Source organism: Cyprinus carpio, chromosome A9 (assembly GCF_018340385.1).
Source record: "Cyprinus carpio isolate SPL01 chromosome A9, ASM1834038v1, whole genome shotgun sequence".
Classification (NCBI taxonomy): Eukaryota; Metazoa; Chordata; class Actinopteri; order Cypriniformes; family Cyprinidae; genus Cyprinus; species Cyprinus carpio.
The window spans coordinates 23,817,168-23,833,695 of record NC_056580.1 but is presented as its reverse complement, the minus strand read 5'-3'; the positions used below and the strand labels follow the sequence as shown (position 1 = coordinate 23,833,695).

The 16,528-nt window shown below is 35.0% G+C and overlaps 1 protein-coding gene across 1 annotated transcript in view; it reads left to right on the top strand.

Annotated features, from left to right (window-relative positions):
- ttn.2 (titin, tandem duplicate 2) overlaps nt 1-16,528 on the top strand; it is a 160,489-nt gene that overhangs the window by 55,197 nt on the left and 88,764 nt on the right. The window contains 27 exon segments of the mRNA XM_042764489.1: nt 792-1,065; nt 1,481-1,664; nt 2,008-2,091; nt 2,980-3,247; nt 3,351-3,611; nt 3,873-4,082; nt 4,169-4,246; nt 4,343-4,369; nt 4,482-4,535; nt 4,635-4,685; nt 4,967-5,017; nt 5,358-5,429; nt 5,897-5,956; nt 6,149-6,220; nt 6,606-6,782; nt 6,964-7,071; nt 7,381-7,476; nt 7,832-7,927; nt 8,243-8,353; nt 8,703-8,807; nt 9,122-10,534; nt 10,792-10,890; nt 11,425-11,691; nt 11,878-12,852; nt 13,101-13,172; nt 13,397-13,465; nt 14,735-14,779. Coding sequence (XP_042620423.1) covers nt 792-1,065; nt 1,481-1,664; nt 2,008-2,091; nt 2,980-3,247; nt 3,351-3,611; nt 3,873-4,082; nt 4,169-4,246; nt 4,343-4,369; nt 4,482-4,535; nt 4,635-4,685; nt 4,967-5,017; nt 5,358-5,429; nt 5,897-5,956; nt 6,149-6,220; nt 6,606-6,782; nt 6,964-7,071; nt 7,381-7,476; nt 7,832-7,927; nt 8,243-8,353; nt 8,703-8,807; nt 9,122-10,534; nt 10,792-10,890; nt 11,425-11,691; nt 11,878-12,852; nt 13,101-13,172; nt 13,397-13,465; nt 14,735-14,779 — 5,379 coding nt within the window.

The window sequence follows — 16,528 nt, the reverse complement described above, 5'->3', positions numbered from 1 at the left end:
TGATACTAATTGCTTTGAAAAGAATAATGCTTACAGCATTGTAGGCCTACCCCTGGTTTCACAGACAAGGCTTAAGCCTCAGTTCAGTAACTGAAAGAAACTTGAACCTTATTATCATAACCTTAAATATGTCAGTTCCATTGTTTTACTGTATCTCAAGATTCACCAGTAATGTTTTCTTCCGGCAAATTTAAGTAACTTAAAACTTTACTTTTCTTAAGCTTTTTTGTTATTCAGATATTTTGCAGAGTAATTCTATTTGTTAATAATTTGTTTAAAGCTAAAAGGCTAAAAACTTTTCCAGGTTTAACTCAAACTTAAAGAATTAAGTATCTTTTCTATGCATCAAGGTTTATAGGGATTTTATGTTGTAATTAACAATTCAAATAATTAAGTTATGGAGTAATTAAGTATTGAGTAATTAAGTTACTTTTCAGACAGAGTAATTAGAAAAGTAATTTAAATACAACATTGATAATGAACATTTATTTTAAGGTGTCCTTATTACAGTGTAATTATACATTTAAGTACTGAGTAATATTAATTAACTACATGGACTTTCTATATGGTAAGGCTTAGGATTAGGGTTTGGTTTAGGGTTACTTGCATGTATTTATGCATAATTAATTGTTATTACAATAGTAAGTACATGTAACATGTAATAAGGACACCTTAAAATAAAGTGTTACCTTAATTACTTTTTTAAATTAACTTACCCAACACAGGGGTGAACTGTATTAAAATGCAGAAGAAAGTTTTATTGATGCTATGCTTAATTTATGTTTTTGCAGAAGGTACAGCTACCTTCATTGCTAAAGTTGGTGGTGATCCCATTCCCAATGTGAAATGGATGAAGGGCAAATGGAGGCAGATGACTCATGGTGGTCGCGTCAGTATCGAACAAAAGGGCCAAGAGGCCAAGATGGAGATCAAAGAGGTGACCAAATCTGACTCTGGTCAGTACAGATGTGTTGCCTCAAACAAACATGGAGAAATTGAGTGCAGCACCAACCTGAATGTTGATGAGAAGAAAGAGACCACTTTAGAAATGGTGAAACTGAAGAAGTGAGTGTCTGTCAAATTGCAAACATCCTCAAGGACCGCCTTTGACCAACATTAGTAACAGGCATTTAATTTAAATTAAATGACTTAATAAATGTCTAAATATGATTTTTTTTTTTATTGTTATAAATGATAGATTGTAATTGTAAAAAATAACTAATGGGTCGGATTGTTATTGCTTCACCATTTGTGCATATTTAAAAAAAAAATAATAATAAAAATATTAAAAAAAAAAAAAAATATATATATATATATATATATATATATATATATATATATATATATATATAAATTGCAGTTATGTCATTATGCAAGTTATGCCACACTAAGTAAAACACTGACTGAGATGATAACTATACAAGATTGACTAAATTGTTGCGTGTGTTTTTTTTGTTTGTTTGTTTTTTTTAAAAAACAGAACTCCATCCAAGCAGAAAAGCCCTAAAGAGGATAAGGATATTGACATTGTTGAGTTGCTTAGAAATGTTGATCCCAAGGAGTATGAGAAATATGCTCGCATGTATGGCATCACAGACTACCGGGGTCTCCTTCAAGCTATTGAGTTTCTGAAGAAGGAAAAAGAACGCGAAAGTGGAAGACCAGTAAGATTGATTCAGATAACAGTACAACAGCATCATATAGTCCCCTTTAGAAGATAAGACCAAGCACATTGCTTCTGTATCAATTTAATTATGTGTTTTATGATATTTATATTTATTTTATGATATTGCACTGTAACCTTAAGCTTTTAATAAATATTTCTTTGACACATGACAATATTCCTCTTAACTGATAACGTTCATAGTTTTACTTAAATTTACCAACTCAAAAAATGTAGTCAAGGAAGGTTCTAGTGACATTTACCTTTCAGGAACTCACCTTTCAAGCCAGGAATGAAAGTAAATTACAGAAATTGTTTAATTGCTTGGATTTATTACATTTCAGGAAGTGGAAAGTGGTGCAAGAGAGTCTGAGGAGGATTTGGCTAAACTTGTTGCCGATTTGCAAAAGAGGATGGAACAAACTGAGGTTTGAAATCTAATTCTGTTATTTGTATTAAATAAACTCTTGCAGCAAAAGAGTCAAAAAGACAGCAAAAATCAAAACTTTCTTTTTTATTTATTTAGGAAAATAAGACTTAGATCAACTGGTGCTTTATAAACACTGTAAAAATACATGAATGTCATTGTATTGTATAACAAAGCATCAAACTAATTGGAATATGTTTTGAAGAATTATTGCACAAGCATACGTAGCGCAGTGATAAGTGCATTTAGACACTTTCTGGTTGTCAATCTTTAGTAAAAGATGTATATAATGTTACAAACTACATCTGTGGTTTATCTGCTAGGACACATATTAGTTTTGTGTAAGTTTGGCTGCCTGCAAGTGCACCTGGGAAGCCTGTACCTCAGAGTTGGGCATTTGTTATTATGACAAGTTGGACAAATACAGAAGTGTCTTACTACTGTAGGTTTAATGTTACACAATGTTTACAGAATGTTTTTAAACTGTAAATATTATGTAACTTTATACCCAGTACTGAAAAGAAAATGATTAAAACCAGTAAGTATCATTTATTTCTGCATGGTATCCTCAAAACATTACATAAACCAAAAGTCACAGTCAAAGGAGTGTGATTGAAGCTCTTTCATACGTAGTGCCATATTATTAATATTATTATTTTTATTATTGAAAAAGAGTGTAAGAAATTTAAAATAGCTATGCAGAATCATTACCATTAACAACGAAGCTCCTTACAATGTCACAAGTCTGCAACTCTGGTATCATCTAGAATTCAGTTTGCTAAATGCAAAAATCTACTTTTTCCAACTTTGGTTAATGTCTAGATATTTGCAAATACTTTATATAACCACTGTATGTCATTTACAGTGTGTTCTTTTGTTTTCTATGCAGCCTGTCACTGTAGTACGTGACATCACTGACCAGACAGCTACTGTTAAGAAGGAAGCTGTGTTTGAATGTGAAATCAAGATCAACTACCCCGAAATCACACTGTCCTGGTACAAAGGAACCCAAAAACTTGACAGTAGTGACAAGTATGACATCAAAATTGTGGGTGATCGTCACATCTTAAAGATCAAGGATTGCCAGAAGAGAGATGAGGGCAATTATCGTATTGTGTGTGGCCCACATATCTCCAGTGCCAAACTGACAGTGCTGGGTATGTACAGTAGCCAAATCATTTGATTCTCCTTTTAGTGAAAGCCCTAAACTATATCCTGTTCTCTAAGTTGTTATAATATTGACCCTTATTGTTTTTGCAGATGCTGAAGTGGAACAGCATTTGCAGGATGTGGCTGGTAAGGAAGGCCAAATTTGTACATTGACTTGCCAGTTCTCTGTACCTAATGTAAAAACCCAGTGGTTTAAAAACGGGAAGCTTTTAGAACCTCACAGCAGATACACATTTGCTGTGGCAAATTACACTCAGAAGCTCTCAATCAAAGATGTTAGACCTGAAGACCAAGGAGAATATACCTGCAAATACAAAAATCTTGAAACGACAGCAAATCTTTGGATCGAAGGTTTGTATAGATTCACTCAACTGTCAGACTTACGTTTACTGTAAATTATACATCTACTAACCTCTTTTTTTCATCATCTGTGACTTCTTCGTCTTCACTTCTTATGGAAAAACTCTTCTTGTTTTAAATGCCAGGAATATATTACCTTTACATTTTCCTGGCTTTCTTAATAGCAAATCTTAATGGACTGTATTAGGCAGAAAAAAGTTTCCGGCATTAGATTCTAGTCCTAATCATCCACCTTGCGTTATCTTTTTCTAGCCAAGCAAATACATTTCATCAAACGCATCCAGAACATTGTGGTGCGAGAACATCAGTCAGCCACTTTTGAGTGTGAGGTGTCTTTCGACAATGCTATTGTAACATGGTATAAGGACACTTGGGAACTTAAAGAGAGTCCCAAATATACCTTCCGAAGTGAAGGGCGACGCCACTTCATGATCATCCGCAACGTTACCTCTGCCGATGAAGGTTTGTGGAGTTCCAGTGCGGGACCATTTTTCGTTTTAATAATATTAAATAAAAAGGCCCATTTAACCAAATTAATAATCCTTTAGGCGTGTACTCGGTCATTGTCAGATTGGAGCCCAGGGGTGAGGCTAAAAGTACAGCTGAGCTTTACCTGTCAGGCAAAGGTCGGTACAGCTGTCGAGCTCCAGCATTTACTTAACTATCATTCTCTAAATTATGAAGGCTCCTTACAGTTATTTTTTTCTTTTTTTTTCTCTCAGAAATTGATATAGAAAGGGTACCTTATGGTAAGTATGTGACAAATGTTTTTAACAACTTTAGTGCATATTGATAGATTATTTCACAGAGTTCATTAATTTATATATGTAAGCTTAAAAATGTTAAATTACGCTTACACAGACATCCCAGATACATCAATACAAGTGCCTGAAGCAGCTGCATTAACCATTGAAGGTGAGATTGAGATTTCTATGTAAAATGACTTCTGAAAGTACATAAATCTCTATCCTCAAAATCAGTGATAGTTACTAATAAACATATTATTTTCGATAGCTGAATCTTCCATGGAATATTACCATTATGAAGAAAAAATGGAAACACAAGGTAATTATGAGAATTAAACTGACATTTTCACCTAATCATTTTCATATAGTATCATTCACTAAAACTGACAAAAATCACTTCACTATGAAAATCATTTAACCTCGTCTGTTTTAACCATCAATCTGTTCAACAACAACAAAATTAATTTAAAAGAATAACACAGTTTTTTTAACAGTTTTGTTTTGTCTGTTTCCCAACATCTTGCGTGAAATAACCAAATAACGTCAATATTTAAAGTATTCGTCTTTGGACACGTGTAACAACTTTTTACCCTTTACCAGAGTATGTGAGCTGGACAGCGGAGAGTGTTGTAGAGGAAATATCAGTAACAGGTATTACTGAGAGCTTTTGAGTCTACAAATATCATTTCTAACACTCTTTCCACTTTTGTTTGACCACATAATATATGTATATGTCTTGTATGTATTTATGTTCTTCATATTAATGTCTGTATCTCCCCTTGTTTTCACCCTGTCCTCACAATGTACGATTAATGTACTGTATGTGTTGTTGTGTGTGTTGTCATACATTTACCAGTCTGACCTTGTTTATATGTGTAGCTTTACCAACGTAAATATTTCTGAACAGATTTATGTTTTTTTGTGTTTTCATATGTTTCTCCAAAGCCAGTTATTATTGTAGTTATTCTAAGGACTTTCTTTGTTTCATCAGCCCCAAGGGTGCCAGTCGAAGAGGCTGTCAGTAGAAAAATCCTGGGAATGAGAGAGGTGGCTCCAGCAGCAGGTACTGAAAGAGAAACAGCTTGCTGCTTTGCTACTTGTTGGCAAATACGCTTACATCAACCTCATGTCTGTCATTTTTATGTGTCTCTTTGTAAAACTGTGTGTTTACTTTCACCTTAGTTGTGCCGTGTCATGTGTTATCAGTGTTGTGTGCTGTTAATGTTTGTGATACTTGCTTCTGTGGCAGCTGCAAATCAATGAACAATTTTGGTATAATACTAAGTTTTAAATGAAACGTTGCACACAAATTTACATTATTATATTTTTTCTCTGCTTATTTAATTTTCTTAACTTCAGTAATGCTTTGATGCTATTCTGTATTGTGTGGATGTATCAGTTTGTCTATGTGTAAATGTGAGTGATAACTCCGTAATTCTTGCCCTGATGCTTATGCATGGTTGCTTTCAAAGCTGAAGCTACTACAGTAGTTTGATATCATAGAGTTAATTGTTCTTAATATTCTCAAAGAATTCGAGGAACCTGAGCCATCTAAACCAGCGGAGCTAATGCCTGAAGTACCTGTGAAAGGTATGCAGATGTCTGTCCAATGTGCTCCAGTGCTGTGTCCATAAGTTGCTGTTTTAATCAATTTTTGTGTGTCTATGGAGCTCTTTATAAACATTCTTTTTATTCTATCTGTGAGGTTAATATTCTGTTGTGGTGTTATTTTTTGTCTAATTGAATATTCTTACAACATTTGTAATTAATTTTTACCCAAAGCCAAAAAGCCTGTGGAAGAAGTAGTTACTGCAGTTATATTGCCAGAGCCAGTTGAACCCCACTGGGCAAAAGGTATGGAAAGAACACGTCATTATTTGCTGTTCTGTCCTGTTCTATGTGCATATACACCTTTAAAGTGAATCAAGTCCTTTTTACGTCCTTTTGTAAATGTAAATGTTTGTTTATATGTTATTGCAACAACTTTTTGTGATCATATAGATTTTTTTTTTGTCATTTTGACTTTTAGATGTGACCTTCTTAATTCTTTTAATTGATGTTAAGTCTACGTGTTCTTTTTGCATGAATCAGCAATTGTCAAATCTTGTGTCTGTTCTTTTTTATTTGTCTTGTCTTTCTCTGTTTAAGGTATGAGTTGACCACACTGTTATTTTCATTCATGCCTTAACTCTTCTGTAACTCTACAAATGTACTAATACCAAAAATATGTTATATGAAGAAGTGCCACCGCCAGCAGTACCTGTAGCTCCTGTGCCTTCTGCACCTGAGCCTGAAGAGCCTAAAGCTGCACCAGTAGCTGAGCCCAAACCAGAACCAAAGCCTAAGCCTGAACTTAAGCCTGAGCCAAAGCCTGAGCCTACACCTGTGAAAAAACCTGAGCCACCCCCAGCCAAAGGTACTGTTAATTGTTTATACTTCATGTTGTGTGGGATTGTCTGTGAGCTTTTCATATAACGTCTGTTGTAGCAATTGTCCAGCTTCCATCAGGAAGTGCACTGAATGTGACACTGTGTGTGTTATTTAATGTGTGCTTATGAAAATTAAACTGTAAACGTTACAATGCATGTTCTTTGAAGTTCTTGTGGAGGAAAAGCCAAAACCAACAATTCAGGAACCACCAAAGAAAGTGCCAGCTAAACCTGACGAAGCCATAGCAGTTCCAGTAGAAGAACCTCCAAAGAAAGGTATAGACTCACTTTGTTTCTGTTGTATGTGTGTTTCTTTATTAAGTAGCCACATTCTTATAAGGAACACGACTTACACTGGCTTTTGTTTGTCAGTGTCTTTGTTCTGAAATATTACAGTTTTTGTTGTATGTTGCATTGCTTACACGTTATTTTGTGTGTTTCTTGTCTACAAGTTTTCATATACCTGTCTTTGTTGTGCGATTGTCCAGCTTCCATTAAGAAGTGTGTTATATGTGATACTGTGTGTTCTTTCATTTGTGCCTATAAAAATGAATCTTTAAACCATACGATGCGTGTTCTTTAAAGTTCTTGTGGAGGAAAAGAAGCCAGCACCACCAAAGAAATTGCCAGCTAAACCCGATGAAGCAATTTCAGTTCCAGTGGAAGAACCTCCAAAGAAAGGTATAGACTCTCCTTTTGTATCTAGGGCTATTTTGTGCTGTTATGTGAGTTTCTTTTTTAACTAGCCACACTCTTATTAGAAACACATTACTTAGAGTGGCTTTTATGTGAATGTCTTTGTCTTGCAATATGACTGTTTTTTGTACTCTCATTATGTTTATTATGTACTGTTCATTGTTTATGCTTTTTTTTTTTATTTGTGTGGGTTTCTTTTCTACAAGCTTTTTATATACTGTACCTGTCTTTGTTGTCTGTCCAGCTTCCATTATGTAGCATGTTATATGTGACACTGTGCGTTCTTTGTCATGTGTTGTGAAAATGAATCTTTAAACCATACAATGCATGCCCTTTAAAGTTCTTGTGGAGGAAAAGAAGCCAGAACCACCAAAGAAATTGCCAGCTAAACCCGATGAAGCCATTGCAGTTCCGGTGGAAGAACCTCCAAAGAAAGGTATAGACTCACTTTTTGTATATAAGGCTATTTTCTGTTGTATGTGTGTTTCTTTTTTATCTAGCCACACTCTTATTAGGAACACAGTGGCTTTTATGTCAGTGTCTTTGTCCTGCAGTATTACTGTTGGACATTTATTGTTATGAACTGTTTTTTGCTTTTTTATAATGGTGGGTTTCTTGTCAACAAGTTTTCACATACCTGTTTTTGTTGTCCAGCTTCCATTATGAAGCGTGTTATATGTGATACTGTGTGTTCTTTCATGTGTAGCTATGAAAATGAATCTTTAAACCATACAATGCATGTTCTTTAAAGTTCTTGTGGAGAAAAAGAAACCAAAACCACCAGTTGAAGAACCACCAAAGAAAATGCCAGCTAAACCTGATGAAGCCATTAAAGTCCCAGAGGCAGAACCTCCAAAGAAAGGTATAGACTCACTTTTTGTATGTAGGGCTACTTTCTGTTATATGTTTGTTTCTTCATTAACTTGCCAAACTCTTCTGAAGAACACACAACCTTACTGTGGCTTTTGTTTATGTCACTGTGTTTGTCCTGCAATATTATTGGGTTTCAGTGTGTGTTTCTTATTGGGTACTGTTCATTGCTTATGTTTTATGTCTTGTGGTTTTCTTGTTTAAGGGCTTTTCATATACCCATCTGTATAGTTGCAATTGTCTAGCTTCCATTAGGAAGTGTATTGTATGTGACACTGTGTGTTTTTGATGTGTGCTCATGAAAGTCAATCTTTAAACAATACAATGCGTGTTCTTTAAAGTTCTTGTGGAAGAAAAGAAACCAAAACCAACAATTCAAGAACCACCAAAGAAAGTCCCATCTAAACCTGAGCAAGTGATTACAGTGGAAGAACCTCCAAAGAAAGGTATAGACATATACTAGGTTTTGTATGTAAGGCTGTTTTCTGTTGTATGTTTGTTTCTTTATTAACTAGCCACACTCTTATGAGGAACACGTGACTTGCAGTGGGTTTTGTTTATGTTATTGTCTTTGTCCTGCATTATTATTGGGATTGGGTGAATTCTTGTTGGTAGCTTCTACCATATCTTTTACATCTTATGTCTTGGTTTCTTATGTATCTTAAGTCTTGTATATTTAAATGATCTTTCACTCCTCTTCTCTCACTCTTAAAACAGTGCGATTTAAAGCATTGTTCTTAACTTTAATATTCTTTCTAAGTGCAAGAACCTTCCAAGAAGCCAGAGGCCCCTCCGTTTTTGCCTACACAGAGAGAAGACTTGATTGAGGAAATAGGTTATAAGAAACCAGATGCTGCTGTTCACAAATTAGAAGATAAAGAGGGCAAGGTGCCTCAGAAGCAAGAGACTGTTGCTGGTATCAAAAAGGAAGAAATTACAGACCAACTACCTACAAAAGAGACTGTTTCTATACCTAAAAAGGATGAGGAAATATTACATAAAAAGAAAGATGTTCCTCCTCCTCTTAAAAAAGATGTGCCTCAAACTGTTCCTCAAAAGAAAGAAGTTCCTCTTCCTCCTAAAAAGGACGAAGCAATTGAACCTAAAAAGATAGAGGTTCCTCTTCCTGCTAAACAGGATGAGGAAATATTACCTAAAAAGAAAGAGGTTCCTCTTCCTCCTAAAAAGGACGAGGCAATTGAACCTAAAAAGAAAGAGGTTTCTCTTCCTCCTAAAAAGGATGAAATTGTACCACAAAAGACAGAGATTCCTAAAAAAGATGTGCCTCAAACTGTACCTCAAAAGAAAGAGGTTCCTCTTCCTCCTCAAAAGGATGAGGAAATTGAACCTAAAAAGAAGGAGGTTCCTTTTCCTGCTAAACAGGATGAGGAAATATTACCTAAAAAGAAAGAGGTTCCTCTTCCTCCTAAAAAGGATGAGGCAATTGAACCTAAAAAGAAAGAGGTTCCTCTTCCTCCTAAAAAGGATGAGGCAATTGAACCTAAAAAGAAAGAAGTTCCTCTTCCTCCTAAAAAGGACGAGGCAATTGAACCTAAAAAGAAAGAGGTTCCTCTTCCTCCTAAAAAGGACGAGGCAATTGAACCTAAAAAGAAAGAGGTTCCTCTTCCTCCTAAAAAGGACGAGGCAATTGAACCTAAAAAGAAAGAGGTTCCACTTCCTCCTAAAAAGGACGAGGCAATTGAACCTAAAAAGAAAGAGGTTCCACTTCCTCCTAAAAAGGACGAGGCAATTGAACCTAAAAAGAAAGAGGTTCCTCTTCCTTCTAAAAAGGATGAAATTGTACCGCAAAAGAGAGAGATTCATAAAAAAGATGTGCCTCAAACTGTACCTCAAAAGAAAGAAGTACTTCCCACACAAATTTCAGAGAAGAAAGAAGAAAAAGAAATTTTCTTCATGGAAGAAATTGCATGTCTACAGAAGGAGGTAGTTGAGATGAAAGAAGAAATTTTCTTCAGAGAAGAAATTGCACAGAGGGAAGTATCCTTTAAATCAAAAGTGGAAGAGAAAGAAGATATTTTACCTAAAAAGAAGGAAGTAGTTGCTCTCACTACAAAAGAAGAGGTCGTAATTACTCAAAAGAAAAAAGTTCCTCTTCCTGCTAAAAAGGATGAAGAAATTGTACCCCAAAAGAAAGAGGTGACCCCTACAAAAGGTACAATGATCTAGGACAACATCTGATTGTCTATTCTTCTAATTCTTTACCTTGCTATCTTAGAAAGACTTTCTTTGAAATTCTTTACTATTTTATTTAACTAATTTCTTTGTCTGTGTAGTCCCATATATGTTTGTCACTTGTCTCTTGTCCTTCTTTAGTTTGTTCTTATTCTTCTTCATTAACCTCTTACCACTCGCTAGAGTGATCTCTTGATCTTATAGATGTAAATCTTACATATTTTATACTCTCTTAAGTTGCTTTGGATTCAACACGGACAAAATCTACAACAGAAGAGCTGCAAAGAAAGCCGGATACAATCATTTTTCTACCAAAGAAATATGAGAAGACCAAAGGTACATAAATCAAACACCATTGCAGTCTTTGCAATCTTTTTTTCTCTTGAACATCATTTTGTCTTCATATTCTGTTACAATCCCATGAAGTATTCTAAGTACAGAAATACGTAATGTCTTTCAAGTGGGTGAAACCAGAAACCCAAAAGGTCCAAACTGCTCAAACACCACAAATCACTTAGGGATAAGAGAAGTCACACCCTGTTAAAAGTACAGTTTATGAAATTGCTGTGGGAGAATTTGTGTAAATTCCTATACAATATATATGCTTTAAAATTGAATGTTTCTTATAAAGAGCTCAAAGTTGTTTCAAAGCCTGAGACCATATTAATTTCTCCATATTCACCTCTTACTTAAATTATTTCTCAGAAGAAATACACATGCAATTCGGACTGTTTAGTATTAAGTGTACTCCTTTGGTATATTTAGATTGATGATTAGTCTCTCTTACAAAAGAATTGTTTTTCTATTTTCTATCAATCTCGTGGTTCAACTGTTGGATACAAATTCTTCTTTGCACTCAAAATCTTCAAGAATCCATGTCTGTCACACCATCAGACAGTCAGAAAATTGCAATGAAGTCACTTCTGATGGAAGAAACTTCAAAAGAAGACGTCTCTCTTCGAAAAGCTGTATCACAAACAGAAATACTGTATGATAGAAAACATGGCAAAGAAATGGATGATTTACAAATTTCAAAACTGGGGGATTCTTCAAAAGAATGTATATTGACTTCAGAAGAATTTAGGATGAGTGAAACATTTTCTGGTGATGAACCATCTAGAGCACTTGTAATGACAGGTAAGATAAAAAATAATATACAGTGCTTAAATTATGATTTGTAAAATTGTGACTATATGATCACTGAGAGTTCTGTACCTTTTGTAGTCATTGAAATCAGACAACTGCAATTTCAAAATCATGAAACAAAAAGAGTTGTTTCAAAGACTGAGACAGTATTAATTCTTCCGCATTCTATTGTTACAGAAGCTATTTTTAAACAACATTCTTTTGAAGTGCAAGAACCTTCCAAGGAGCCAGATGTTGTTCTGTTATTGGCTACAGAAAAAGGAGATTTAATTGAGGACATAGGTGATAAGAAACTACTTGTTGTAGATAGTAAATTAGAAGGTAGAGAAGGCAAAATATCTCAAGAGAGAGAGACAGATGCTGGTCCCAAAAAACAGGAAACTGCAGACAAACTTCCTAAAAAAGTGACTATTGCCACCCCTAAAGAAGAGGAAATTGCACTCAAAAAGAAAGAGGTTCCTCTTCTTTCTAAACCGGATGAGGAAATGTTATCTAAAAACAAAGAGATGGTTCTTCCTCCCAGAATGGACAAGGGAATACTGCCTGAAAAGAAAGAAGTTGTTCTTTCTACTAGAAAAGATGAGGATATTGTATCTAAAAAGAAAGAGGTTCCTCTTCTTCCTAAAAAGGATAAGGACATTTTAATTAAAAAGAAAGAGGTTCCTCTTCCTCCTAAAAAGGATGAGGAAACAGTAACTCAAAATGAAGACATAGCTCCCACACCCACAGCACAAGTAGTAGTTCCACTGAGAAGGAAGCAGCCTGACAGTGCTCCTAAAACAGAAGAAACTATGCCTCAGAGGAAAGAGATAGCCCACACACAAATTTCAAAGGAGAATGAAGAAAGTTCACTTGACAGGGAAGAAATTCCACCTGAGAAGGAAGTGTCATACATAATTAAACTGGAAGAGAATGAAGATAATATGCCAAAACGGGAGGTTGTTTCAATTCCTAAAACTGAGGAACTTAAGCACCAAAAGAAAAAGGTCATATCCGAGCATCACAAAGATGATGCTCAACCTAAAAAGAAAGAAAGTGTTGCTGTCACTAAAAAAGCAGATGCTATAGTACCTCGAAAGAAAGAGGTTATTCTTCCATCTAAAAAGCTTGAAGAAATTGCTCCTCAAAAGAAAGAGGTGAAACTTACAAAAGGTATAATGACATCAGACAACATCTGGTTATCTATTTCTCTTATTCTAAAACTTGGTTTCTTAGAAATGGTTTTCTTTGAGCATCAAAAATCTGACTAACCTCTTCTATGTGTCCTGTCTTGAAGTCATAATGTTACGACCCCTGATCATTTTCTCTGTTTTGTGTTAAAAACATTTTATATTATGTTTGTTGAGTCTAATGGTAAAATTACAAAAATTATAATGTACAATTTTATTTGTGATGTAAAGTACCAGAGCTAGAGAAGAAACCATCTCCAGAGAAGACACCTGTTTCTGTGAAAGAAGTCGCAGCCCCAAAAGGTAGAGAGTACTGTGGGGATTCTTCAACAAACTCCTTTGTCTTAATAAATTTTATGTTTCAGTTTGTCATCTTATAGTGGTCTCTTTTTGTTGTAAGTCCTGCTTTTGTCAAGTCAAATCTTTAATGTATATCTTGTTGTATATGTTCGTTGTTGTCAAAGTTGTATTATTTGTTCATTATAACTTCTGTCGTAATAACACCTTAAAATGTTTAAATGTTACAGTTGAAAAGAAACCATCTCCAGAACCTGAAAGAAAGAAAGAACCTTTGCCAGAGACAGTTTCCCCAACAGGTACTTTTTTTGTTTGTGATATGTTTTGTCTAATAACAATACTTGTTTCTTTAGCACATCCTAACCTCAATAGAGAACCTTAACACACTGTACATTTGCTGTCATATTTTTATGTTGTTCTGTATCGTTTGTGTGTTGTGTTTCATTGTAACAATATATTCTTAATGATTAAAGGTTCATGCTTAGTGAACCACTCTTATTAGTAATATTGTCACAATGTTGTGTTGTTAAGCCTCTTAGAGGTGCTGAAAACATGTTCTGTCAAGTTTATGTCAAAGCATGCCATTATTGTTGTTTGCATGAGTGAATTCTTAATATTCTCAAATTTCCACAGTAAATATCTTCCAAACATATTTTCTTTCAGTAATTACTTAAAATATAATCTGTGTATCATTTCATATATTGTTTGTCATGCATGTAATATCTGTGTATGTGTTTCTTAACCTCGATAGAGGTTTAAAAGATTTTATTCTTTCATTACATTGTGTTATCTTCAACATCTTTCAACTTGAATTGATGTCAAACAACACACTCTATTTTAAGTTAAAGAGGTCGATAAGAAAGCTGAAGATAAACTCATCCCTAAGCCCAAGGAAGAGAAGATAATTCCAACAAAAGGTATTATGGTAACCACAAGTCTGCATCTGTGTACTGTGCTGAAAAGAAAAGTCTAGTTATGATATCTCATCATGTCTTTGAAATTCCTTTTGAAAGTACCTACACCTAAAGAACCAGAAAAACCAAAGCCTGCTCCAAAGGAAGAACCGGTACCAATTGTCCAAACAGTGGAAGGTACTGAAACTGAAACTCTTCTTCACACTCCCACTGTTTATAAAATATCTTTGGGTAATTATCTTTATGAAAACAATGTTGTTAATAACAGGTAGGTCATAATTTCTTAATGTGTTTTCTTAATCTTTTTTCATAAACCTTTTCTTAATTTTAGTAAGATGTGTGGTAATGTCTGTCATGTTGTCTTGTATGTGCTTCTGATATGTATAAGCTGTTAAGTGATCCTCACAGTATCCCCCATTCCACTTAATGAAAAGACGTGTCTTGTTCATCTCTCAGAAGTTTAACTAACAAACAGTTACTCAAAAAACACAAAAATATGTATAACAAAACAGATTCAAATTACAAATAAAAAAATGTTCCCAAAGCTTTTTCTACACATTTCCAATGTTTCATTTTGACACATTTCTTTGCACTACATAACAACATATTTATTATGACTTGTTTTAACTTTTTGTGACAACTTTTCTAAATCAGATGGTGAAAAGGGACCAGTTTCTGCACCTGCTCCAGGAAAGAAAGGTAAGAAAAACAAATCTTAAACCTTAAAATCTTTTCTCACAGATGGCAGAGTCGTTTCAGATTATATGTTCTCTTCAGTTGTGTTTTATGATTTTTTTTTGGAATTTTGTTATGTGTATTGAAATATTTTGTATGTTGTCAGTACCATCTTGTTAGTTTGTGTGTTATTGATTGTGTCCTTTAGTTTTTTTGTTATGTTTTGTCTTGAAATAGTTTGTTGTATTGGCAAATGTATGTCAGTGTGTTAAATGTGCTGTGTTTATGGTTGTTTTTATGTATCGTTCGCTTTATAATGGCATACATTTCCAAATCTAAAGGAAAAGTTCTTAAAGTGAAGCAAGAAGAGGGAAGATTTGAAATTCCCACCTTAAAGAAAGCTACAAGAGTATCCAAAGATAAAGATGAAGATCAGGAAATGGTAAAACTGAAGAAAGTGATCAAACCACAAGAGGAGGAATATAAAGAGAGTCCCAAAGTGTATGCTGAGGCTCATACTGAAGTTATGATAACTGAAAGTTATGAGGCAGAAATGCATTTTGAGACTTATGAAGTGACTAAGAGAGTTGAGAAAATTCAACCTGAGGTAGACAAAAAATTGCCTGATGAACCTGAGCAAGCACCACCTCAAATAAAACCAGAAACCGAATTAGAAGAAAAAGCAAAAAAGACACCAATTGGAAAGGTTCCAAAAAAAGAGACACCAGAGGAGCCTGGCTTAGCATTGAAAAAGGTTAAAAAGTTACCAGTTGACACAAAAGACCAAGAATCTGTCAAATTAAAACCATTTGAGAAACCTGTAAAGCCGCCAAGTGAAACCGAAAAAGACACCAAAAAAGAAGAAAAGGGAAGAGAACCTATAACATTTGACAGAAGTAGGGAACCGGTTACTTTTCAGAAAGGAGACCGACCTGAAAAGGATGAGAAGCCAAAAGAACCCGATGTCCTCACGAAAAAAGTAGAGCCCTCTGTTCCTGACAAAAAGGTGCCTGATGAAGTTGCTGTTAAACCTGTGACCAAACCTCCCAAAGAGGAAGCACCTACAGAGCCTAAAGAGAAATTAATTAAAGGTAAAGGTAAAATTCCACCTAAAGATCAGGAGCCTGAGGTGGTTCAACTAAAACCAATTCCGAAGAAACCTTCAGCTGGGTCACCAAAAGAAAAGGAGGCTCCAGAGCCAAAAGAACGAAAACCAATTGAGTTGTCACCACTTACTAGGCCACCAAAAGATGAAATTAAAACAGAACCAAGTATTCCACCAAAAAGAGTTGACAGTCAAGAAACTCCAGATAAAGGTAAAGAAGTTGAGAAGGTGCCAACTATTGTACCAGTAGAAGACAAAAAGGCACCGCTTAAAAAGGTTACGCCGGTAAAGAAGGAGATTACACCAAAGGAGGATGAGAAGAAGCCAATAGTCAGCAAAAAGGGTATTTTACCAAAAGAGGCTGAGAAGAAAGAAGACATCATTCTAAAACCAGTTGAGCGTGCAAAGAGTGCAGTAGAGCCTGAAAAGATTCCTTCGCCTAAGGTTGAGAAACCAAAACCAACTGAACCAGTCTCAGTGGAGAGGAAGCCTAGTGAGGATTTGGCAAAGAAGCCAAAGAAAGTTTCACCCAAAGACTCGATTGAAGCTGTTATTTTGAAGAAAGTACCTCAGAAGGTTTCACCTAAGGAGGACAAATCTGAAACTCCTCAGATCCCTGAAAAAGTGGAGATTCCAGTCTTAAAGGAGCTGTCTCCTGGAGCTGTAGA